At 36.3% G+C, this 27,388-nt stretch overlaps 1 protein-coding gene across 1 annotated transcript in view; it reads left to right on the plus strand.

Moving 5' to 3' along the window:
- The window catches only part of TEX11 (testis expressed 11), a 376,012-nt gene that overhangs the window by 245,841 nt on the left and 102,783 nt on the right, over positions 1-27,388 (plus strand). Inside the window, exon 18 of the mRNA XM_059050388.2 lies at positions 21,419-21,521. Coding sequence (XP_058906371.1) covers positions 21,419-21,521 — 103 coding nt within the window. The remainder of the gene's footprint in view (positions 1-21,418; positions 21,522-27,388) is intronic.

The following is a 27,388-nucleotide window of genomic DNA, read 5'->3' on the forward strand; positions in this document are numbered from 1 at the left end:
GTTGTAAATGTTGTCTATCAGGTTTTGGTTTGCCATCTACATGCTCAGTCTTTTTTCTTTTCTTGTTTTTTTGTTTGCTTGGTTTTTGTTTTCACTGCACTGTGCGGCATGCAGGATCCTAGTTCCCCAACCAGGGAGTGAACACGTGCCCCCTGCAGTAGAAGCACAGAGTCCTAACCACTGGACCACCAGGGAATTCCTGCTCAGTCTTTTATCATGTGGGGATTCAGAGAAATTGAAAAACTGTACTGCCACTACCACCATATTTCCAGACCCCTTCCATACAGTTACCTTTCTAGACTCTTTTAATAATTAACAATAATTCACTTATAAATTCTTTTGGGTTTTCTACATATCCAGTTATATCAACTGTGAATAAGGACAGTTATGTTTCTTCCTTTTCAGTCCTTATACCTTGTATATTTCTTGCCTTATTGTGTTGGCTAATGCTTCCAGTATCATGTGGAATAAAAGTGGTGTTCCTGATCTAAAACTGAAAGTTGCCATAAATTGCCATTATGTATGATATTTGCTTTAGGATGTTTCTTGTTTTTTTTGTCATTTAAATATAAATATAGGTATTGGTTTCCTAGGGCTGATATAGCAAAGGGTCATAAGCTGATTGGCTTAAAACAACAGAAATTTATTCTTCTGGGGGTTAGATGTCCAAAGTCATGCGCTCTCTGAAGTCTCTAGTGGAGGATCCTTCCTTGTCTCTCATTTGCAGAGAGATTTTCTGATTTGTTTTAAGGTAGTCATATGATTTTTTTTCTCCTTTATGTCATTAATGTCCTGATTAATGGATTTTCTAGTGTTAAATAAACCTTGCATTCCCAGGAGAAACCCAGCCCTGTCATGATGTTATTCTTTTTCTATTTTACTAGGTTTTGTTTTTCAGTGTTTGTTGAGGATATTTGCATCAGTCTTTGTGAGTGAAATTGAGCTCTAATATTTCTTTCTCATTTTGTCTGTGTTACATTTTGATATGAAGGTTATGCTAGCCTCACAAAATAAGTTTCAGGGAAACTTATTTCCCTGGCAGTCCAGTGGTTAGGACGCCACACTTTCACTGCTGAGGGCCCGGGTTAATTGCTGGTCAGAGAACTAAGATCCCTGCAATCCACATGGTGCAGCCAAAAAAAATAATAATTTTTTTAAAAAGTTGCAGAGGGTTCCTTTTTTTTCTATTCTCTAGAAAAGTTTGTAGGACTTGAATTATTTCTTCCCTAAAATGGGATGCTATCTGGGATTTGACTTTTTATGGGAAGATTTTAGACTATTAATTAATTACATTAATAGTTATAAGACTATTCAAATATTTCTGGTTCTTGTTTAATCATTAAGTTTTAGTAAATTATATTTTTCTAGAAATGCATTTATGCTGTCTAAATTCTCAACTTTATTGGCATAAAGTTATTCAGATATCTTCTTGGTAACTTGTACCTTCTCTTCTTGTTTGTTGTCTTACCAGAGATTTGTTCATTTTATTAGGATTTTGAAAGAACAAAGTTTTGTCTTTGTACATCCTTTCTATTTTATGTTTGCTTTATATTTCAGCAATTTCTGCTAGTATCTTTATTGTTTTTCTTCTTTATACTTTCTTTGGATTTATCTTGCAATTCTTTTTCTAACTTCTTAAGATGGATCCTTAGCTTATTAATTTACAATGTTCTTCTCAAAATATATTTATTACCTAATGTATTTAATACATTTTCATCTAAGTGCTGCTTTAGCTCTAGACCATGATATTTTAAGTAAATTTTTATTGATGTATAACCTATAGAAAGAAAAACACACAAATTATAAGTGTATGGCCTAATGAATTTTATCACAAAGTGAACAAACTCATGTAGCCACTACCCAGAGAATAATTAGAACATTAACAGCATCCCTGAATATTGCTCATACCTAGTTTACAAGTTTTGATATGTAGTATCTTTGCTTTACTATTGAAAATATTTTTCAGTTCTTATAGTTTCTTCTTTAACCCATGAATTATGTAAAAATGGTATATATAAAATTTGAAAAACATGGGGATTTTCTTGGTATCTACTTGGTGATTCTTTTGTACTTTAATTGCATTGTAATTGATTTTGGACCTTTGAAATAGGTTGAGATTTGCTATGAATATGTTCCAGTTTTTAAAATATTCTGTGTATTTTTGATAGAAATGTGTTCCCTGCAGTTATAGGGGAGATAGAAAGATGAAGTTTATTGTTCATTTCATTTGAATCTTCTATATCCAAATTTTGTGTGATTACTCTATCAATTACTGAGGTGAAGTGTTAAAATGTCCCCTTGAAATTATGAATTTCTGCATTTCTCCATCTAATTTTGTCCTTTTTGTGTTATATATCTAAGACTGTATTTTTCATGCCTACAGATTTAGCACTGTATTATATTCTCATTAGTTACAGTTCTTATTGGTATGAAATAACCCTCTCTATTTCTTGTATTGCTTTTTGCCTTAATATCATTTCTGTCTGATATTAATACATCCACACTAGCTTTCTTTGATTAATATTTTCCAGGTATATCTTCCTTAATCCTTTTAACTTTTCTGTATCCTTATCTTTTAGGTATGCAAGTTGTGAATAGCATATAGTTCAATATTTTCAATCCAGTCTTCACCATTTTTGTTTTTTAAATGGAGCACTTCTTATACATTTAATGTGATAATTGATGTATTTAAGGTTAAATATACATCTGTGTGCTTTATAGTTGTCACCTCCATCCTGTTTCTTTCTCTCTGCTTTCTTGCTTTCTTTAGAAACATTTTAAAAAATTAATAGACGTTACTTTTAGATTTATAGGAAAACTGAGTGGAAAGTAGAGTTTTCATATACTTCCTTCCTCACCACCATCAACGCTGCACATACTCAGTTTCTCCTATGTTAACATCCTGCATTAGTGTGGTATATTTGTTAAAACATTGAGCCAATACTGATATTTTATTTTGAACTAAGGTCCATAGATTACATTAGGGTTTGTTCTTTGTATTGTACATCCTGTGGGTCTTGACAAATGTATAATGACATCTGTGTACCATTACTGTATCTTAGAGAATATTTTCAATCCCCTGTGCTTCCCTATTCATCCCTTGTTCCCTCACACTGAACACCTGAGAACCACAGGTTGTCTTACTTTTGCCGTAGGTGTGCTTTTTCCAAAATGTCGTATAGTTGGAATCATAGAGGATGTAGGTTTTGCAGACTGGTTTCTTTCCCCTAGCAATAAGCATTTAAGATTCCTCCATGCCTTTTCATGGCTTCATAGCTTGTTTCTTGTATCACCAAATAATATTGTGAGGAATCACTACATTTTGTTTGCCCATTCACTTATTGAAGGGCATCTCTTTTTATCCAGCTTTATTGAAATATAATTAACATATCATATTATATAAGTTTAAGGTGTACAACTCAATTTGATACACACACATATTGTGAAATGATTACCATAATAAAGTTAGATAATACATCCATCACCTCACATAATTACCTTTTTATTGTGATGAAAAACACTTAAGACCTACTCTCTTAGCAGCATTTGGATATATAATACAGTATTGTTAACTACAGTCACCATGCTATATATTAGATCTCCAGGACCTATTCATTTTATAACTGGAAGTTTATACGTTTGACCAACTGTTCATTTCCTTCATCCCCTAGCCTGTGGCAACCACCACTCTACTCTCTTTTTCTATGAGTTAGGCTTTTTGTTGATTCCACATGTAAGTGAGATCATATAGTATTTGTCTTTCCCTGTCTGACTTATTTCACTGAACACAATGCCCTCAAGGTCCATCCATGTTGCCACAAATGGCAGGATTTCCTTCTTTTTTTAATGGCAGAATATTTCATTGTATATATACCACACTTTATCCATTCATCTGTTGTTTCCATGTCTTGACTAATGTGAATAATGCTGCCATGAACATGGGGTGCAGATATCTCTTTAAGATAGTGATTTCATTTCCTTTGTATATATGCCCAGACGTGGAATTGCTGAATCATATGTGGCTCTATTTTTAATTTTTTGAGGAAGCTCCATACTGTTTTTCATAGTGGCTGCACCAATTTACCTTCCCACCAGCGGTGTACTAGAGTTCTTTTTTCTCCACACCCTCCCTAACACTTGTTATCTGTTGTCTTTTTGATAGTAGCCATTCTGACAGGTGTGAGATGATACCTTATTGTTGTTTTGATTTTCATTTTCCTGATGATTAGTGATGTGGAGCATCTTTTCATGTATTTGTTGGTCATTTGGATATCTTTGATGGAAAAATGTCTGTTAGGTCCTCTGCCCATTCATTAATCTGATTATTTGGGTTTTTGCTATTGAGTTATACAAATTACTTAGTATTTTGGATAGTAGCCCTTTATCAGATTTATAGTTTGAAAATATTTTCTCCCATTCCATAAGTTGCTTCTTCATTTTGTTAATTGATTCTTTGGCTATGCAGAAGCTTTTTAGTTTGATATAGTACTACTTGTTTATTTTTGCTTTTGTTGCTTCTGCTTTTGATGTTATATTAAAAAGTCATTGTTAAGATCAATGTCAAGGAGATTTTCCCCTATGTTTTCTTCTAGGAGTTTTACAATTTCAGCTCTTACATTTAAACCTTTAATCCATTTTGTGTTAATTTTTCTGAGTGATATAAGACAGGGATCCAATTTCATTCTTTTGTGAGTGAATACCATTTTTTAAAACACCGTTATTGGAGTATAATTGCTTTACAATGTTGTGTTAGTTTCTGCCGTATAACAAAGTGAATCAGCTAGACGTATACATATATTACTATATCCCCTCCCTCTTGCTTCTCCCTCCCACCCTCCCTATCCCACCTCTCTAGGTGGTCACAAAGCACTGAGCTGACCTCCCTGTGCTATGCAGCTGCTTCCCACTAGTTATCTGTTTTACATTTGGTAGTGTATGTATGTCCATGCTACTCTCTCACTTCGTCCCAGCTTACCCTTTCCCCTCCACGTGTCCTCAAGTCCATTCTATACGTCTGCATCTTTATTTCTGTCCTGCCTCTAGGTTCTTCAGAACCATTTTTATTAGATTCCATATATATGTGTTAGCATACGGTATTTGTTTTTCTCTTTCTGACTTACTTCACTTTGTATGACAGACTCTACCTCCATCCACCTCACTACAGATAACTCAATTTTGTTACTTTCTTTTTATGGCTGAATAATATTCCATTATATATATATATATATGCATGCCACATCTTCCTTATCCATTCATATTTTGATGGACACTTAGGTTTCTTCCATGCCCTGGCTATTGTAAATAGTACTGCAACAAACATTGTGGTACATGTCTCTTTTTGAATTATGGTTTTCCCAGGGTATATGCCCAGGAGTGGGACTGCTGGGTCGTATGGTAGTTCTATTTTTAGTTTTTTAAGGAACCTCCATACTGTTCTCCATAGTGTCTGTATAAATTTACATTCCCACCAACAGTACAAGAGTGTTCCCTTTTCTCCACACCCTCTCCAGCATTTATTGTTTCTAGATTTTTTGATGATGGCCATTCTGACCGGTGTGAGGTGATACCTCATTGTAGTTTTGATTTGCATTTCTCTAATGATTTGTGATGTTGAGCATCCTTTCATGCATTTATTGGCAATCTATATATCTTTGGAGAAATGTCTATTTAGGTCTTCTGCCCATTTTTGGATTTGGTTTTTTGTTGTTTTGATATTGGGCTGCATGAACTGCTTGAATATTTTGGAGATAAATACTTTGTCCATTGATTCGCTTGAAAATATTTTCTCCCATTCTGAGGGTTGTCTTTTCATCTTGTTTATGGTTTCCTTGGCTGTGCAAAAGCTTTTAGGTTTCATTAGGCCCCATTTGTTTATTTTTGTTCTTATTTCCATTTCTCTGGGAGGTGGATCAAAAAGGATCTTGCTGTGATTTATGTCATAGAGTGTTCTTCCTATGTTTTCCTCTAAGAGTTTTATAGTGTCTGGCCTTACATTTAGATCTTCAATCCATTATGAGTTTATTTTTTTATATGGTGTTAGGAAGTGTTCTAATTTCATTCTTTTACATGTACCTGTCCAGTTTTCCTAGCACCACTTATTGAAGAGGCTGTCTTTTCTCCACTGTATATTCTTGCCTCCTTTATCAAAGATAAGGTGACCATATGTGCATGGGTTTATCTCTGGACTTTTATCCTGTTCCATTGATCTATATTTCTGTTTTTGTTTCAATACCGTACTCTCTTGATTACTGTAGCTTTGTAGTATCATCTGAAGTCTGGAGTCTGATTCCTCCAGCTCCATTTTTCTTTCTCAAGATGGCTTTGTCTATTCGGTGTCTTTTGTGTTTCCATACAAATTGTGAAATTTTTTGTTCTAGTTCTGTGAAAAATGCCATTGGTAGTTTGATAGGGATTGCATTGAATCTGTAGATTGCTTTGGGTAGTATAGTCATTTTCACAATGTAGATTCTTCGAATCCAAGAACATGGTATATCTCTCCATCTGTTTGTATTACCCTTGATATCTTTTATTAGTGTCTTATAGTTTTCTGCATACAGGTCTTTTGTCTCTTTAGGTAGGATTATTCCTAGGTATTTTATTCCTTTTTTTGCAGTGGTAAATGGAAGTGTTTTCTTAATTTGACTTTCAGATTTTTCATCCTTAGTGTATAGGAATGCAAGAGATTTCTGTGCCTTACTTTTGTACCCTGCTACTTTATCAGATGCATTGATTAGCTCTAGTAGTTTTCTGGTAGCATCTTTAGGACTCTCTATGTATAGTATCATGTCATCTGCAAACAGTGACAGCTTTACTTCTTCTTTTCTGATTTAGATTCCTTTTAGTTCTTTTTCTTCTCTGAGTGCTGTGGCTAAAACTTCCAAAACTATGTTGAATAATAGTGGTTAGAGTGGACAACCTTGTCTTGTTTCTGGTCTTAGAGGAAATGCTTTCAGTTTTTCACCATTGAGAACAGGGTTGGCTGTGGGTTTGTCATATATTGCCTTTATTATGTTGAGGTAAGATCCCTCTATGCCTACTTTCCGGAGAGTTTTTTTTATCATAAATGGGTGTTGAATTTTGTCGAAAGCTTTTTCTGCATCTGTTGAGATGATCATATGTTTTTTATCCTTCAGTTTGTTAATATGGTGTATGACATTGATCAATTTGCGTATATTGAAGAATCCTTGCATTCCTGGGATAAACCCCACTTCATCATGGTGTATGATTCTTTTAATGTGTTGTTGGATTCTGTCTGCTGGTATTTGCTTGAGGATTTTTGCATCTATGTTCATCTGTGATACTGGCCTGTAGTTCTCTTTTTTTGTGACATCTTTGTCTGGTTTTTGTATCAGGGTGATGGTGACCTCATAGAATGACTTTGGGAGTGATGAACACCATTTATTCAGAAGAATATTTTCGCCCATGGAGGGCTCCCTTATCAAATAATTGACCATATATGCCTGGGTTTATTTCTGGGCTCTCAATTCTGTTCCTTTGGTCTGTGTGTCTGTTATTATACCAATACCATGCTGTTTTGATTACTGTGGCTTTGTAATATAGTTTGAAATCAGTGATGCCTTTATCTTTCTTTGTCTTTCTCAAAATTGACTTTTTGGGTCATTTGTGGTTCCACAGGAATTTCAAGATGGTTCTTTTCTACTTCTGTAAAATATGTCATTGGAATTTTGGTAGCATTTGAATTGAATCTCTAGATATCTTTGGATAGATGGACAATTTAACAATATTAATTCTTCAGATGCATGATGGGTATCTTTCCATATATAGGTGTCTTCTTCAGTTTATTTTATCAATCTCTTGTAGTTTTAAGTGTACAGAAATTTCACATCCTTGGTTAAATTTGTTTCCTTAAATTTATTGTTTTTAATTCTATTGTAAATGGGATTGTTTTCCTTATTTATCTAACATATTTCATTGTTAGTATATAGAAACAACTGATTTTGTATGTAGATTTTATATCTTGCAACGTCACTGAATTTGTTTATTTTAACAGTTTTTTGGTGGAGCCTTTAGGGTTTTCTATGTGTAAGATCCTGTCATCTGAAAACAGAGGCAGTTTTTCTTCTTCCTTTCCAATTTGGATGCTTTTCTTTTTCTTTTTTGCCTAATTGCCCTGGTTAGGACTTAAAGTACTATGTTGAAAACTCACCTCCTTTCAAGAAAACATAAAAATCACAACTAATTGCTGAACAACCATCAACAAGAAACACTGGAACCTACCAAAAAAGGTACTCTACATCCAAAGACAAAGAAGAAGCCACAGTGGGATAGTAGGAGGGGCACTTTTGCTATATAATCAAATTCCATACCTACTGGGTGGGCGACCCAGAAACTGGGAAATAATTATATTACAGAGGTTCTCCCAGAGGAGTAAGAATTCTGAGCCCCACATCAGGCTCCCCAGCCTGGGGGTCTGGCATTGGGAGGAAGAGTGCCCAGAACATTTGGCTTTTAAGGCCAGCAGGGCTTAAGTGCAGGAGCTGCACAGGACTGGGAGAAACAGAGACTCCACTCTGAGAGGGCACACAGAAGGTTTCATGTACACTTGGATCCAGGGCAAAGCAGTGACTCCATAGGAGCCTGGGTCAGACCTACCTGCGGATCTTGGAGGGTCTCCTGGGGAGGCGGGGATTGGTTGTGGCTCACTGTGGGGGCAGGGACACTGGTGGAAGAGGCCCCAGGGAATATTCATTGGCGTGAGCTCTCCCAGAGGTCGCCATTTTGTCACCGAGGCCTGGCTGTACCTAACAGCCTGCAGGCTCCAGTGCTGGTACGCCTCAGGCCAAACAACCAACAGAGTGGGAATAAAGCTTCACCCATCCACAGACAGGCTGCCTAAAATTGTCCTGAGCTCACAGCCACCTCTAAACACACCCCTTGACATGGCCCTGTCCACCAGAGGGACAAGACCAAGCTCCACCTACCAGTGGACAGGCACCAGTCCCTCCCACCAGGAAGCCTGCACAAGTTCCTGGACCAAACTCACTCAACAGGTGGCAGGCAACACCAGAAGCAACAGGAACTACAAACCTTTAGCCTGAGAAATGGAGATCGCAAGCACAGAAAGTTAGACAAAATTAGATGGCAGAGAATATGTTCCAGAAGAAGAAACAAGACAAAACCCCAAAACAACAACTAAGTGAAGTGGAGATGGGCAATCTGCCTGAAAAAAATATTCAGAGTAATGAGAGTAAAGATGATCCAGGATCTCAAAACAAGAATGGCGGCACAGGGAGATCAGCTCATTGCTTTGTGACCACCTAGAGGGGTGGGATAGGGAGTGTAAGAGGGAGACACTACAGGGAGGGGATATGGGGATATATGTATACATACAGCTGATTCATCGTGTTATACAGCAGAAACTAACACAACATTGTAAAGCAATTATACTCCAATAAAAATGTTTAAAAAAAGAATGGCGGCACAGACCAAGAAGATATAAGATTCAAAGAACACACAAAGATAAATGATACAATAACTGAAATGAAAAATACACTAGAAGGAATCAGTAGCAGAATAAATGAGGCAGAAGAATGAATAAGTGAGCTGGAAGACAGATTTGTGGAAATCACTGCTGTGAAACAGAAGAAAAAGAAGAATGAAAAGAAGTGAGGACAGTCTAAGAGACCTCTGGGGCAACACTAAACACACCAACATTTGCATTATAAGGGTCCCAGAAGGAGAAGAGAGAAAGAGCCTGAGAAACTATTTGAAGAGGTAATAGCTGAAAAATTCCCTAACATGGGAAAGGAAACACTCAAGTCCAGGAAGCACAGAGAGTCTCATACTGGATAAACCCAAGGAGGAACATGCCAAGACACATATTAATCAAATTGACAAAAATTAAAGACAAATAGGAAATATTAAAAGCAACAAAGGAAAAAGCAACAAATAACATACAAGGGAATGCTCATATGGTTATATGCTGATTTTTCAGCAGAAACTCTGCAGGCCAAAAGGGAGTGGCATGATATATTTAAAGAGATGAAAGGGACAAAACTACAACCAAGAATGCTCTACCCAGCCATGCTCTCATTCACATTTGATGGAGATGTCAAAAGCTTTATAGACAAGCAAAAGCTAAGAGAATTCAGCACCACCAAACCAGCTTTATAGCAAATTCTAAAGGAACTTCTCTAGGCAGAAAAGAAAGTGCCACAACTAGGAAAAAAAAAACTATGAAAGTGAAAGCTCACTGGTAAAGGCAAACATACAGTAAAGGTAGGAAATCATCAACACACAAATACGATATCAAAATCAGCAATTGTGAGGAGGGATATTGGAAATGCATTTGAAATTAAGAGACTAGCAACTTTAAAAAGTGTGTGTGTGTGTGTGTGTGTGTATACTGGTATATCAAAACCTCATGGTAACCACAAACCAAAAATATATAGTAGGTACATACACAAAAAAGAAAGCAATCTAAACACAACTCTAAAGATACTCATTTAATCAGAAGAGAAGAGAACAAAAGAGGAAGAGAAGAAAAAATATCTACAAAAACAAATTCTGAACAATTAATAAAATGGCAGTAAGAACATACATATTGATAATTACCTTAGATGTAAATGGATTAAATGCTCCAACCAAAGACATAGACTGGCTGAATGGATACAGAAACAAGACCTGTATATATGCTGTCTGCAAGAGACCCACTTTAGATCTAGGGACACATACAGACTGATAGTGAGGGGATGGAAAAAGTCATTCCATGGAAATGGAAATAAAAAGAAAGCTCGAGTAGCAGTACTCATATAAGACAAAATAGACTTTAAAATAAAGACTGTTATAAGGAGACAAAGAAGGACACTACATAATGATCAAGAGATCAATCCAAGAAGAAGATATAACAATCATAAATATATATGCACTCAGTATAGGAACATCTCAATATATAAGGCAAATGTTAACGTCCATAAAAGGAGAATTCAACAGTAATGCAATAATAGTGGGGGACATTAACACCAGACTTACATCAATGAACAGATCATCCAGACAGAAAATCAATAAGGAAACACAAGCCTTAAATGACACATTAGACCAGAGAGACTTAATTCATATTTATAGAATAGTCCATCCGAAAGCAGCAGAATACACATTCTTCTCAAGTGCACATGGACATTCTCCAAGATAGATCACATGCTGGGCCACAAAGCAAACCTCAGTGAATTAAGAAAATTGAAATCATATCAAGCATCTTTTCTGAGCACAACGCTATGAGATTAGAAATCAACTACAAGAAAAAACTGTAAGAAACACAAACACATGGAAGCTAAATAACATGTTATGGAACAACCAATGGATCACTGAAGAAATCAAAGAGGAAATTTTAAAAATTACCTAGAGACAAGTGAAAATGAAAACATGACAATCCAAAACCTTTGGGATGCAGCAAAAGCAGTTCTAAGAGAGAAGTTTATAGCAATACAGTCTTACCACAGGAAACAAGAAAAATCTCAAATAAACAACCTAACCTTACACCTAAAGCAACTAGGCAAAGAAGAACAAACAAAACCCAAAGTTAGTAGAAGGAAAAAAAACATAAAGATGAGAGTAGAAGGAAATGAAATAGAGACAAAGAAAACAGTAGCAAAGATCAATGAAACTAAAATCTGGTTCTTTGAGAAGATAAACAAAATTGATAAACCTTTAGCCAGACTGATCAAGAAAAAATGGGAAGGGCTCAAATCAGTAAAATTAGAAGTGAAAAACAAGAGGTTACAACTGACAACACAGAAACACAAAGGATAAGAAGCAACTACTAGAAGCAACTATACACCAATAAAATGGACAACCTAGAAGAAATGGAAAAATTCTAAGAAAGGGACAATCTTCCCAGACTGAACCATGAAGAAATAGAAAATATGAAGAGACCAGTCACAAGTACTGAAATTGAAACTGATTTTAAAACTTCCAACAAACAAAAGTCCAGGACCAGATGGCTTCACAGGTGAATTCTGTCCAACATTTAGAGAAGAGTTAACACCTATCTTTCTGAAATTATTCCAAAAAAATGCAGAGGAAGGAACACTCCCAAACTCATTCTGTGAGACCATCATCTTACTACCAAAGCCAGACAAAGATACCACAAAAAAAGAAAATTATAGGCCAATATCACTGATGAACATAGATACAGAAATACTCAACAAAATACTAGCAAACTGAATCCAGCAATACATTAAAAGGATCATACAGCCCGATCAAGTGAGATTTATCCCAGGGACACAAGGATTTTTCAGTATCTGCAAATCAATATGATACACCACATTAACAAATTGAAGAATAAAAACAATATGATCATCTCAATAGATGCAGAAAAAGCTTTTGTCAAAATCACACACTAATTTTTTTCTACTTTTTAATTTTTTTTACTGTACACAGGCCTCTCACCACTGTGGCCTCCCGTGCCGCAGAGCACAGGCTCCGGACGTGTAGGCCCAGCGGCCATGGTCCACGGGCTAAGCCGCTCCGCAGCATGTGGGATCCTTCCGGACTGGGGCACGAACCTGCGTCCCCTGCATCCGCAGGTGGACTCCCAACCACTGCACCACCAGAGAAGCCCCAACACCAATTCTTGATTAAAACTCTCTAGAAAGTGGGCATAGAGGGAACCTACCTCAACATAATAAAGGCCTTTATGAAAAACCCACAGCTAATATCATACTCAACAGTGAAAAGCTGAAAGCATTTCCTCTAAGATCGGGAACAAGACAAAGATATCTATTGTCACCACTTTGATTCCACATAGTTTTGGAAGCCCTAGCCATGGCAATCAGAGAATGAAAAGAAATAAAAGGAATCCAAATTGGAAAAGAAGAAGTAAAACCATCACTGTTCACAGATGACATGATACTATACATAGAAAATCCTAAAGATGCTACTGGAAAACTACTAGAGCTCATCAATGAATTCGGTGAGGTTGCAGAATACAAAATTAATACACAGAAATCTGTTGCATTTCTATACACTAACAATGAAAGTTCAGAAAGAGATATTAAGGAAACAATCCCGTTTACCATCACAACAAAAAGAATAAAATACCTAGGAATAAATGTACCTAAGGAGGCAAAAGACCTGTACTCTGAAAACTATAAGACACTGATAAAAGAAATCAAAGATGACAGAACCAGATGGAAAGATATACCATGTTCTTGGATTGGAAGAATCAACATTGTGAAAATGACTATACTACCCAAAGCAATCTACAGATTCAGTGCAATCCCTATCAAATTACCAATGGCCTTTTTACCAGAACTAGAACAAAAGAATTTTACAATTTGTATGGAAACACAAAAGACCCTGAATAGCCAAAGCAATCTTGAGAAAGAAAAACGGAGCTGGAGGAATTAGGCTCCCTGACTTCAGACTATACTACAAAGCTACAGTAAACAAGACAATATGTATGGTACTGGCACAAAAATAGAAATATAGATCAATGGAACAGAATAGAAAGCCCATAAATAAACCCACACACCTGTGGTCACCTAAACTATGACAAAGGAGGCAAGAATATACAATGGAGAAAAGACAGTCTCTTCAATAAGTGGTGCTGGGAAAACTGTACAGCTACATGGAAAAGAATGAAATTAGAACATTCTCTAACACTACACACAAAAATAAACTCAGAATAGATTACAGTAAGTCTCCTACATATGAACCTTCAAGTTGCCAACTTTCAAAGATGCGAACATACGTTTGCATGTCCAGTCACATTAAGTTAGTTCATGTACTGGCATACATTGTCACATGTGTGTATCCTCTACAAGTTGTGGTTTTGTGTACTCTACTGTACCATACTGTATAGAGTACAGTAGTACAGTATCTTTATTTCAAGCCCAGGATATCTGGAAACAAGTGTAAAAGCAGCAGTGATGTAGCTGATACTGCTAAGAAGTGCCAAGCAATAACAATGGAAACAAAAGTGAAAACAATTGAGAGAGTGGAGTGAGGCAAAAAGATGGTAGACGTCGCTCGTTCCTATAACAAGTCATTCAACCATCAGCACAATTCTAAAGAACAAGGACAAGATCATGGAACATGTGAAGTCTGCTGTGCTGATGATGTCGACAGTAATATCAACGAAATGTGTAAAAGTGATGGAGGAGATGGAGAAACTTCTCAGTGTGTGGATGCAGGATCAGCATCAGTGTCGAGTCCTGCTCAGCTTAATGCTGATTCAAGAGAAAGCTAAAAGCCTTCAAGAGAAACCTGAAAGACTTGAAAAAGAAACATGGTGAAGAATCAGATGGAGCATCTTTTAATGCCAGCCATGGGTGGTTTCATCGGTTCAAGGCTAGAGCCAACCTTCACAACAGTGAGGCGGTGAGTGCAGATATGGTAGCTGCCTGGGAATTTCCTGAAATGCTTTGAGAAATTATTAATGAAGGCACATATTTACCTGAGCAGGGTTTTAATGTGGAAGAGATAAGACTGTACTGGAAGAGGATGTCAGACCAAAGTTACATCAGTAAGAAGGAAAAGTTGATGCCCGGCTATAAAGCAGCAAAGGATAGACTAACTCTGTTTGTTGGCAATGCTTCTGGTGATCTGAAGCTGAAGCCTTCCTTAGTTTATCATTCAGAGAACCCAAGAGCCCTTAAAAACATAGCCAAGGGCTCTCTTCCTGTTGTGTGGAAGAGTAACCCCAAGGCCTGGATTACACAGGCCATTTTCCAGGACTGGTTTTTCCACCACTTTATCCTGGAGGTAGAGAAATATTGCTTGGAGAAAGAGGTCCCATTCAACATTCTCTTGCTGCTCGACAGTGCTCCAGGCCACTCCCCATTCATGGACGACTTTCATCCCAACGTCAGAGTAGTGCATTTGACATTGAATACTATTGAGTACATTGCTCATCCAACCTTTGGACCAGGGAGTTATAGCGACTTTCAAGAAATGTTATTTATGTCACACTTTTCATCAGACAGTAAATGTTAGTGATGAATCAGGAACAACCTTGTGACAATTTTGGAAGGACTGTAACATCATAAGGCCATAAAAAACATTGACTTTTCTTGGCGTAAGGTTACGTCCATCACTATGAATGGGGTTTGGAAGAACCTTTAGCTGCAGTTTGTTCACGATTTTTGTGGATTTGAGAATGTGGATGAGTCCAGAGAGGTCTTTAGCAACTTAGTGACCCTCAGCAAGAAGCTGGAGCTAGATCTGCAAGAGGACAGCTTCACTGAACTCCTTGCTGTGCAACATGAGGAGCTTACTAATGGAGACCTGATGGAATTGGAGGCCCAGAAAAAGGACGAGGAGAGACAAGAGGAAGAAAAAGTAACGGAAGGACCAAAGAAATTCATGATGCAGGAAGTGGCAAGGGAGTTTTCTTTATTTGAGGAGGTACTGTTAGTTTTTGAGGCACAGGACCTGAACATAGAACAGTACCCAAAGGTTGCAGCAGCCATTCAGAATGCCATCCAGTGCTACCATGTCATATATGACGAGAAGAGCTACTACCCAGACATCACTGGATTGTGTTTTCAAGAGAGTAGATAGAATTGAATCCAGCAAGGAGCCAGAACCTGTGCCATCATCGTCAGGCATGAGTGAAATTGCAGCTTGCCCTCCGTCACCTATGGCTGATGATCCTTCAGCTCTACCATGTCCCACCTCCCCTCCCTCCTCCAGTCAGTAACTCTTTTTGCCTGTTCACTTGATGCCAGCCCCTGTATGCCAGCTGTTGTAGTGTACTACTGTACTTTTCAGGGTACTGTACTATAAGATTAAAATGTTTTATTTTTTGTTTGTTTTTATGTATTATTTGTGTGAAAAGTATTATAAATCTATTACAGTACAGTACTATATAGCCGATTTTGTTAGTTGGGTACCTAGGCTAACTTTGTTGGACTTAGAAACAAATTGGACTTAGGAACGTGCTCTTGCAATAGAACTTGTTCGTATGTAGGGGACTTACTGTAACAATCTAAATGTAAGGCCAGATACTATAAAACTCTTAGAGGAAAACAAAGGCAGAACACTCTTTGACATAAATTGCAGCAATATCTTATTGGATCCACCCCTAGAGTAATGAAAATAAAAACAAAAATAAACAAATGGGACCTAATTAAACTTTAAAACTTTTGCACAGTAAAGGAAGCCATCAACAAAACGGAAAGACAACCACAGAATGGGAGAAAATATTTGCAGACAAAGTGACCAACAGGGGATTAATCTCCAAAATGTACAAATAGCTCATGCAGCTCAATAACAAAATAAACCAGACAACCCAATCAAAAAAGGGGCCGAAGACCTAAATAGACATTTCTCCAAAGAAGACATACAGATGGCCAAAAAGCTCATGAAGAGATGCTCAGCATCACTAATTATTAGAGAAATGCAAATCAGAAGTACAATGAGGTATCACCTCATACCTGTCAGAGTGGCCATCATCAAAAAGCCACAAACAATAAATGCTGGAGAGGGTGTGGAGAAAAGGGAAGACTCCTACACTCTTAGTGGGAATATAAATTGATACAACCACTATGGAGAACAGTATGGAGTTTTCTTAAAAAATAAAAATAGAACTACCATATGATCTAGCAGTCCCACTCCTGGGCATATATCTGGAGAAAACCATAATTTGAAAAGATACATGAACCCCAATATTAATTGCAGCACTATTTACAACAGCCAAGACATGGAAGGAACCTAAATGTCCATTGACAGAGGAATGGATAAAGGTGATGTGGTACATATGTACAGTGGAGTATTACTCAGCCATAAAAAGGGTGAAATAATGCCATCCATGTTGCAGCAACATGGATGGCCCTAGAGATGATCATACTAAGTGAACTAAGACAGAGAAAGACAAATATCATATGAGATCACTTATATGTGGAATCTAAAAAGATGATACAAATGAACTTATTTACAAAACAGAAACCAACTCACAGACTTTGAAAACAAATTTATGGTTACCAAAGGGGAAAGGTGGGGGGAGGTATAAATTAGGAGTTTGGGATTAACATATGCACACTACTATATATAAAATAGATAATCAACAAGGACCTACTGTATAGCACAGGGAACTCTACTCAATATTCTCTAATCATCTATATGGGAAAAGAATCTGAAGAAGAATGGATATATGTATATGTATAATTGAACCACTTTGCTGTACACCTGAAACTAACAACACATTGTAAATCAACTATACCCCAATATAAAATAAAAATTAAATTGAATAAAAAGAACTTAAATATAAAATTTAAAAATAAATTACTTAGGTCTGAAAAAAAGCACTATGTTGAATAGAAGTCGTGAGAATGAACATCCTTGTCTTGTTCCTGAGTTTAGAGGAAAACCTTTCACATTTCACCACTGAGTATGTTGTTAGCTGTTGTTTTGTCATTCATGTGGCCTTTGTTATTTTGAGATATGTTCCTTTTTTTTTCTTTCTTTCTTTTTCTTTCTTTTTTTTTTTTTTTTTTTTGCAGTATGTGGGCCTCACTGTTGTGGCCTCTCCCATTGCGGAGCACAGGCTCTGGACACACAGGCTCAGCGGCCATGGCTCACGGACCTAGCCGCTCCATGGCATGTGGGATCTTCTCAGACCGGGGCATGAACCCGTGTCCCCTGCATTGGCAGGTGGACTCTCAACCACTGTGCCACCAGGGAAATCCGATGTGTTCCTTTTATACCCAGTTTTTTGAGAGCTTTTGTTATGAAAGAGTGTTGAATTTTGTCAAATGCTTTATCTGTGTCTGTTGAGAGAATCATAGTATTTTTATCTTTCATTATATTACTGTAATGCATTATTTTTATTGATTTGTGTATGTTGAACCATCTTTGCATCCCAGGAATAAATCCCACTTGATCATGGTGTATGATCTTTTTAATGGGCTGTTGAATTCTGTTTGCTAGTATTTTGTTGAGAATGTTTGCATCTATATTCATGAGGGATATTGGCCTGTTGCTTTTTTCTTGTGGTGTTTTTATCTGACTTTGGTATCAGGGTAATGCTGGCCTCGTGATATGAGTTTTTTGGAGTGTTCTTTCTTCAGTTGGAAGAGTTTGAGAAAGATTGGCATTAATTCTTCTTCAAATGTTTGATATAAATCACCACTAAAACCATCTGGTCCTGGTATTTTCTTTGTTGAGCCGTTTTTGATTACTGATTCAGTCTCCTTACTCATTGTTGGTCTGTTCTGATTTTCTATTTCTTCCTGATTCAGTCTTAGTGGGTTGTCTGTTTAACTTAGTTTCATTAATTTTTTTCTATTATCTTTCTAGTCTCTATTTCATTGATTTCTGCCCTAATCTTTAATTCCCTCCTGCCAAGTTTGAGCTTAGTTTTTTCTTTATAGTTCCTTGAGAAGTAAAGTTAGGTTGTTTATTTGAGATCTTTTCTTAATGTAGGCATTTATTGCTATAAACTTCCTTCTTAGAACTATCTTTGCTGCATTCCCTAAGTTTTGATATGTTTTCTTTGTTGTTTTTGTTCTCAGAATACTTTCTAATTTGCCTTTTGATTTCTTCTTTGATCCATTGATTATTCAGGAGTGTGTTGTTTAATTTCCATGCATTTATAAATTTTTCATTTTTCTTCATGTTATTTTTTTCTAGTTTCATGCCATTGCAGTGGGAAAAGATACTTGATATGATTACAATCTTCTTAAATTTGTTAAGGCTTGATTTCTGGCCCAGCATATGATTTATCCTAGAATATGTTCCATGTGTATGTGAGAGGAATATATATTCTGGTGCTGTTGAATGGAATGTTCTGTATGTGTCTTTTAGGTCAATTTTGTCTATAGTGTTAGTTCCACTATTTATTAATTTTCTGTTTGGATACCTATGTATTGTTGAAAGTGGGTTTTGAAATGTTCCCTGCTGTTATTTATTTCTATTACTCCCTTCAGTTCAGTTAATGTTTGCTTTAAATATTTAGGTGCTCTAGTGTTGAATGTGTATGTATATACAGTTGTTATATCCTCTTGATGAATTGACACCTTTGTCACTATATGGTGTCCTGCTTTGTCTCTTGTGACCGATTTTGACTAAAGTCTATTTTGTCTGATAATTATAGCCACTCTTGCTCTCTTTTTGTTACCATTTGCATGGAGTATCTTTTTCCATCCCTTCACTTTCAGCTTATGTGTGTCCTTAAAGCTAAAGTTAGTCACTTGTAGATAGCACATTGTTGGATCTTGTTTTTGTTTGTTTTTTATCCATTCAGCCACTCTGTGTCTTTGATTGGATAGTTTAGTCCATTTACATTTAAATATTGATAGTTAAGGGCTTACTATTCCCATCTTGCTAATTGTTTGAGTTTTTAGTTCCTTTCTTCCTCTCTTGCTTTTTTCCTTTTTTGATTTATTTTTATAATGGTGCGTCCTAATTCCTTTATCATATATGTGTTTTACAAATATTTTCTCCCATTGTGTGGCTTGCCTTTTCATTCTCTTAACAGTGTCTTTCACAGAGCAGAAGTTTCTAATTTTAATGAAGTCCAGCTTTTTTCTTTCACGAATTGTGCTTTCAATGTTGTTTAAAAAGTCATCAGTAAACCAAATGTCACTTAGTTTTCTCCTTTGTTACCTCTAAAGACTATCCTCACTTTTTTGTACTTCCTGGTTTCTCCCTTCTACTAGTGTGGAAATTAATTACTGTTTCTATTCTTTTAAAAATTGTCCTAAAAGAATAGGATCCTTACTTAACTGTCCACCATGTTTGTAGTCTCTCTCTGCTGCACTTTAGCTGCATATTTATTATGTCTTATCGTTCAGTTCACTAATTTTCTTTTCATCTGCTTATTGCTTGCTATTAATAAGCCTATCCATTATGTTGCCATTTGGATTGTTGTGTCTTTCATTTCAAGTAGTTCCTTTTGCTCAAATCAGCAAGGTCACATTTTATAGTTCCTATTTCTTACAAACTTGTGTGATGTGCAGTGTTTAACAACTGATATGGCTTGGGCATTAATCAGTCAGAATGGATACCAGCTGTAAACAAGCACTGTAACTGCATCAATATGTATTATTGAATAGTTATATACTTTTATTATTATCTTTTATTTCCTTAAACTTTGAAAACAGAGGTGTTTTATAGGCAGTTTGTGTGTGTGTGTGTGTGTGTGTGTGTGTGTGTGTGTGTGTGGTACATGGGCCTCTCACTGTAGTGGCCTCTCCCGTTGCAGAGCACAGGCTCTGGACGCGCAGGCTCAGCGGCCATGGCTCACGGGTCCAGCCACTCCACAGCATGTGGGATCTTCCCACACCGGGGCACGAACCCATGTCCCCTGCATCGGCAGGCAGACCCTCAACCACTGCACCACCAGGGAAGCCCTATAGGCAGTTTTTGATACTTTTTAAATATACATTCTGAGAATCTGTTTCTGCTCATTCTCATTCATGGTGTCTTGTTTCCTACTGTGCTTGATTTTTTTGTTTCTACTCAAGATTCTTGAAAAATTATTTATGGAAATATTTTGAAGCCTAAGATGAAGGTGTCTTCCCCCAGAGAGGATTTACATTTGCTTCTTCCTATGTTTGGGACCAGTGAAAACTAAATTCATAGCTTGACATCTTTTGGCCTCCCATATAATGTAATTTGCAGCTGTAAATACATGAGAAAGTCTGTTTGTATTACACCTTAGGGACTGGTTTCCCTACCCCATTTTTTTTTTCAGTACGCGGGCCTCTCACTGTTGTGGCCTCTCCCATTGCGGAGCACAGGCTCCAACGCACAGGCTCAGCGGCCATAGCTCATGGGCCCACCTGCTCAGTGGCATGTGGGATCCTCCCGGACTGGGGCATGAACCCGTGTCCCCTGCACCGGCAGGCGGACTCTCAACCACTGCGCCCCCAGGGAAACCCTTCCCTACCCCATTTTGTAGTATTCTTCTCAGAACCAAGGTATCTATCACATTGCAGTCCCCTGAGGATGTGGATAAAAGTGGGTTTACTTCTGGTTTGCCCTTAGCCTAAGAGTGTGATCCCTTGAGCCTTGATGTCTATTTTCCTGACCTAGTAAGGTACATTAAAGCTAAAGTTAACATTTGCCTAGGTTTACAAATGCCCACCAGGAAAAAAAAAAGTAGCTTTAATTCTCCATTTACTTCTCTGGGACCTCACTTTTCCTTAGATATTGCTTGGTAATTGCTTTACTAGTCACTTGCTTTTGGAATTAAAAAAAAAGCGTTATCTAACATTTTTGGTTGTTTTCAGTAGAAGGGTTGGTTTAACATATATAATGTGCCCTATTTTCAGAAGCAGAGTTCACTGTTTCCATAGCATTTTAATAGAACTGTTCTTCAAAGATTTTTCTTAGATTGATGTCTTTTCATTAGGAGTATCCCTCAGCCATTGTGACTATGTTAATAGTATTAGTAAAATATGGTAAGGTCTTTCTTATATGCTTTGTAAAAGAAACCCAATATTTCTTTTTTCAGGCTAAAGAGGCAGTGACAGAAGCTGAACGATATGATCCTACAAATATTTTCACTAAATTTTATATATTCAAGATTGCAGTCCTAGAGGGCAACTCTGACAGAGGTATAAATGTTATTTATGAGTTATATTTGACTGTTAACACAAAGAATAATCCTTTTTGACCATAATAGAGAAAAATAGCTTTTAAAACAATGGAGTGGAATATATATGCTAGCTTTCCTATGTAATGATACAACCATACAAAAAGAAACTATGGAAGTTTGCATAAAAATAAAAGAACAGGGTTTGCCTATTGAAGGAGTAGGAACTAGGCAGATGTGGGGCAAGAATTGGGGGAAAGTCTTGTTCCTGTATACTTTTTTGTACTTTGTCATTTGAACCAGCCTATTAAAACTTAACTTTAAAAAACTGTGGGAGCAGGGAGAAATTATAATGTAGTCAGTTAAGAATTGTCATTAGAGAATGGAAGTCTCCAGGATACCTTTTGATTGTTTGTACTTACTTGGGAAGTTATTGGTGAGAGATCTGGCCCTGAAATGGAGTTTCTCTCCACAGGGTTGACAGTGGTACAGTTGCTCACATGAACCTTATCCCATTAGTGCTTTGTCCTTTCCATTAAGTTAAGCCTAATTTCCTAGCTAGTTGTCTGCACACATGTGTATCTTGACTTGGTCACAGATTTACCTGTGCTGTGATATTATTCCTGCTCAGCTCTGGGTAACTGAGCAAATCCTAGAGCAATTGGAGCTTCAGACTGGTTGCCTTTTGTGAAGGGCACAAGTAGAGAAATTGAGAAGCTTGAGTTAATAGGTTCAAACAGAATTTATACTAGTCCAATTAAGCAACTATTTGTGAATACATACTAAATGTGCAGTGGAGTCTGTTAATTCACTCTGTAAGAAAAAGAAAGATGATTTATTCTGCTTTGAAAAAGAAATGTTCCACGGTAGTAAAGTATATCTGTATATTAATTAAGGAGTAACAAATTGGAATCAGCTCTTTATCAAGGTTAATATTGCTGTTATGTCCATCATCAGGGTTTTCACTGGAGACTTCTGGGCATTTGTTTTTCTTGATACATTATGCTGAAGTATAGAAAAACTTGAAACTTTTGCCAGTAGAAATGGCAAGAAAAAAATAACCCCACACAATCAGATTTCCTATTAAGGCTTTCTTTTAACATTCTATTAAAATAAAATTATTTTACTTTTTAAGCATAGCATTAGCTCAATATTTTCATTTCTTCCCGTTATCTGTGTCCACTTTTTAGTCATGTTTATTGAAAATACAATAAAATTTACTCTTGCCTAGTGTATGATTTTATAAGGTTTATTTATATTAGTAATTCTATGAGTTTTGACAATTGCTTACAGTCATGTAACCAGCACCACAGTCAAGATATAGAACAAAAAATTAACTCAGGCCCCTTTGTTGTCACTCCTTCCCACCACTTCCAGCCCTGATTCCTACTAATCTCATTTCTATCCCTATAATTTTGCCTTTTCTAGAATGTCATATAAATGGAATCATATAGTATGAAGCTTTTTGGGCCTTCTTTCACTTAGCATAATACATTTGAAACTCATTCATACTGTTGTGTGTTCCCATAGTTTGTTCTTTTTTATTGCTAAGTAGTATTTCATAAGTATGGATGTACCAAAATTTATACATTTACCAGTTGAAGGATATTTGGATGGTTTCCGGTTTGGGTGATTATAAATAAAGGTGCTATAAACATCTGTTTACAGATTTTGTGTGATGACAAGATTTCACTTCTCTAGGGTAAATATCAAGGAATGGGTTTTGCTGGGTTTTAAGTATATGTTAAACTTTGTTAGAAACTGCCAAACTCTTTTCTAAAGTGGCTATACAGTTTTATGTTCTAACTAGCTATGTATGAAAGTTCCAGTTGATCTACAGCCTCACCAGCACTTGGAATTGTCCATTGAAAAATTTATTTACCCATTCTAATAATGAGATAGAGATATAGTACTGTGATTATAATTAGCATTTCCATAGTGTCCAATATTTGACATCCATATATCTTCTTTGGTGTAGTGTTTGTACAAATCTTTTGCCCAGTTTTCTATAAGGAACTTGGTGTTCTTATTGAGTTTAGAAGTCCTTTACATATTCTAGACACAAGTTATTTATCAAATATGTGTTTTACAAATTTTTCTTTTTATTTTCTTATCAGTGCATTTCATGACAAGTTTTATGAAGTCTAATTTATCTTCTTTTTTCTTTTATGGATTGTTTTTTGGCATTGTATCTAAGAAATCTTTACCTAATCGATGGTCACAAAAAATTTTCCCTATGTTTTCTTCAAGAAATTTTACAGTTTTAGGTTTAAGTTTGTGGTTAGTTCTGTGATCCATTTTGCATTAATTTTTTATATTTAACTTAAGGTATGGATTGAAGTTCATTTTTTTGCACATGGTTACCTAATCATTCCAGCTTCATTTATTTAAAAATTCCGTCCTTTCCCAACTGATTGCCTTTGTACCTTTAATGAAAATCAATTGTCATTTGTGCATGGGTCTCTTTCTGGACTCTTCATTCTGTTCCACTGAACTACTCCTCTTTACCCCATTCCCACACTGTCTTGATTAATGTAGCTATGTAGTAAATTTGAAATCATGTAGTGTTAGTCCTCCAACTTTATTCTTCTCTTTCAAATTGTTTGGGCTATTCTAAGTCCTTTGTATATCTCTGTGAATTTTAAGTAAGTTTTTCAGTTTCTACAAAAGTAAGTACTGATTGGGATTACACTGACTCTATAGATCAGTTTGGAGAGAATTGACATCTTCCAATTTGTGAACAAGTTATATTTAGGTCTTTAATTTCTCTCAGCAGTCTTTTCTATCTTTCAACATATATAGGTCTTATGCACCTTTTGTCAGATTTATCACTAAATATACCATATTTTATGCTATTTCAAATGGCATTTTAAAAAATCCTTCAGTTTCTGATTGTTCATCTCTAGTATGTAGAAATACAATTGACTTTTGTATATTGATCTTGTATCCTACAGACTTGCTAAACTCACTTATTAGTTCCAATAGCTTTCTTGTAGATGATTATGTTGTCTCTGAAAAAAGACAGTTTTACTACTTCCTGTCCAATCTGGGTACAGTTTCTCATGCCTTATTTTACTTGTTAGAATGTCCAGTAAAATTGGTAAAAAGCAGACATCCTTGACTTTTTCCTGATTTTAGAGGGAAAGCATCCAGTTTTCAATTATTAAGTATGATGTTAGCTGTAGGTTTTTCATAGATACCTTTTATCAGGTTGAGGAAGTTCCCTTCTGTTTCCTGTTTCCAGTTTCCAGGTTTTTAATCAGGAATGGATGTTGAATTTGGTCATATGATTTTTCTACATCGATTGAAATGATCAAGTTTTGTTTTTGTTTTGTTTGTTTGTTTGTTTTTTTGCGGTGCACGGGCCTCTCACTGTTGTGGCCTCTCTGGTTGTGGAGCACAGGCTCCGGACGCGCAGGCTCAGCAGCCGTAGCTCACTGGCCCAGCTGCTCCGTGGCATGTGGGATCTTCCCGGACCAGGGCACGAACCCTTGTCCCCTGTATCGGCAGGTGGACTCTCAACCACTGCACCACCAGGGAAGCCCTGATCAAGTTTAAAAAAAAATTTTGGAGTACAGTTGATTTACAATGTTGTGTTAGTTTCAGGTGTACAGCAAAGTGAACCTGTTATACATATATCTACTCTTTTCTAGATTCTTTTCCCATATAGGCCATTACAGAGTATTGAGTAGAGTTCCCTGTGCTATATAGCAGGCCCTTACTAGTTATCTATTTTATATATAGTAGTGTCTGTATGTCAATCCCAGTCTTCCAATTTACCCCTCCCCCAAGCCCCGAACCATAAGTTTGTTTTCTACATCTGTAACTCTATTTTGGTTTTGTAGATAAGTTCATTTGTAACCTTTTTTTAGATTCCACATATAAGTGATATCATATGATACTTCATTCAGTATGACAATCTCTAGGTCCATCCATGTTGCTGCCAATGGAATTATTTCATTCTTTTTTATGGCTGAGTAATATTCCATTGTATATATGTACCGCATCTTCTTTATCCATTCCTCTGTTGATGGACATTTAGGTTGCTTCCATGTCCTGGGTATTGTAAATAGTGCTGCAGTGAACATTGGGGTGCATGTATCTTTTCGAATTATGGTTTTCTCCAGATATATGCCCAGGAGTGGGATTGCTGGATTATATGTTAGCTCTATTTTTATTTTTTTAAGGAACCTGCATACTGTCCTCCATAGTGGCTGTACCAGTTTATATTCCCACCAAGAGTGTAGGAGTGTTCCCTTTTCTCCACACCTCTTCAGCATTTATAGTTCGTAGACTTTTTGATGATGGCCATTCTGACCAGTGTGAGGTGATGCCTCACTGTAATTTTGGTTTGCATTTCTCTAATAATTAGTGATGTTGAGTATCTTTTCATGTGCTTTTTAGCCATCTGTATGTCTTCTTTGGAGAAATGTTTATTTAGATCTTCTGCCTGTCTTTTGACTGGGTTGTTGTTGGTTTTTTTTTTTGATATTGAGCTGCATGAGCTGTTTGTATATTTTGGAGAGATTAATTTGTACTGGCACAAAAACAAATACACATCAGTGGAACAGGATAGAAAGTCCAGAGATAAACCCACACACCTATGGTCACCTAATCTATGACAAAGTAGGCAAGAATATACAATGGAGAAAAGACAGTCTCTTCAGTAAGTGGTGCTGGGAAAACTGGACAGCTATATGTAAAAGACTGATATTAGAACACTCCCTAACACCATACAGAAAAATAAACTCAAAATGGACTAAAGACCTAAATATAACCTAAATATAAGGCTGGATACTATAAAACTCCTAGAGTAAAACTTAGGCAGAACACTCTTTGACATAACTCACAGTAATATCTTTTTCGATCCACCTCCTAGAGTAATGAAAGTAAAACACAAAAATGAACAAATAGGACCTAATTAAACTTAAAAGCTTTTGCACAGCAAAGGAAACCATAAACAAAACAAAAAGACAATCCTCAGAATGGGAGAAAACATTTGGAAATGAAATGATCAATTGTTTTTAAAGTTTGTTAATATGGTCAGTTACATTGATTTTTTTTCAACAGAAAACCAATGCTGCATTCCTGAGATAAGCTCCACTTAGTAATGATGTGTTCTTTTTTTAAATATCATGTTAGATTTGATTTGCTAACGGTTTGTTTAAGAATATTTGTACCTGTGTCCATGAGTGATACTAGTCTCTAGTTTTCCTGTAATGTTTTTGGTTTTGCAATTAGGGTAATGCTTACTACATAGAATGCATTGGAAAATACACCCTCTTTTTCCATCTTCTAGAAGAATTTGTGTTGCTCAGTTGGTATTATTTCTTTGTTAAATGTTTGCTAGAATTCACAAGTGAAGCCATCTGGGGCTGGAGTTTTCTTTATGAGAAGGTTTTTAATTTTAAACTCAATTTCTTTAATAGACAATAGGTTTCTTCAGTTATCTATTATTTCCAAACTGAGCTTTGGTAGTTTGTGTCTTTCAAGAAATTTGTCTGTTTCATCTAAGTTGTTGAAATTATTGGCCTAAAGTCATTCATTGTATCATCCATATTATCCTTTTGACATCTGTAAAATATTTAGTAATGTCACCTTTCCCATTCCTGATATTTGTAATTTGTGTCTTCTCTCTTTTTCTTCCTGTCAGAGTGGCTACAAGTTGATCAATTTTATTGCTCTCAAAGAACCAGCTTTTGGTTTCATTAATTTTTCCCTATTTTTTTTCTGTTTTCTATTTCATTTATTAATGTTCTGATGTTTATCATTTCCATTCTTCTGCTTACTTTGAGTTTCATGTGCTCTTTCTTTTCTGGTTTCCAAAGGTGAAAACTGACGTCATTGATTTAAGACCTTTATTCTGGTTTAACATAAACAGTTAATGCT

This window comes from Kogia breviceps, chromosome X, assembly GCF_026419965.1.
Source record: "Kogia breviceps isolate mKogBre1 chromosome X, mKogBre1 haplotype 1, whole genome shotgun sequence".
In the NCBI taxonomy this organism is placed as follows: domain Eukaryota; kingdom Metazoa; phylum Chordata; class Mammalia; order Artiodactyla; family Physeteridae; genus Kogia; species Kogia breviceps.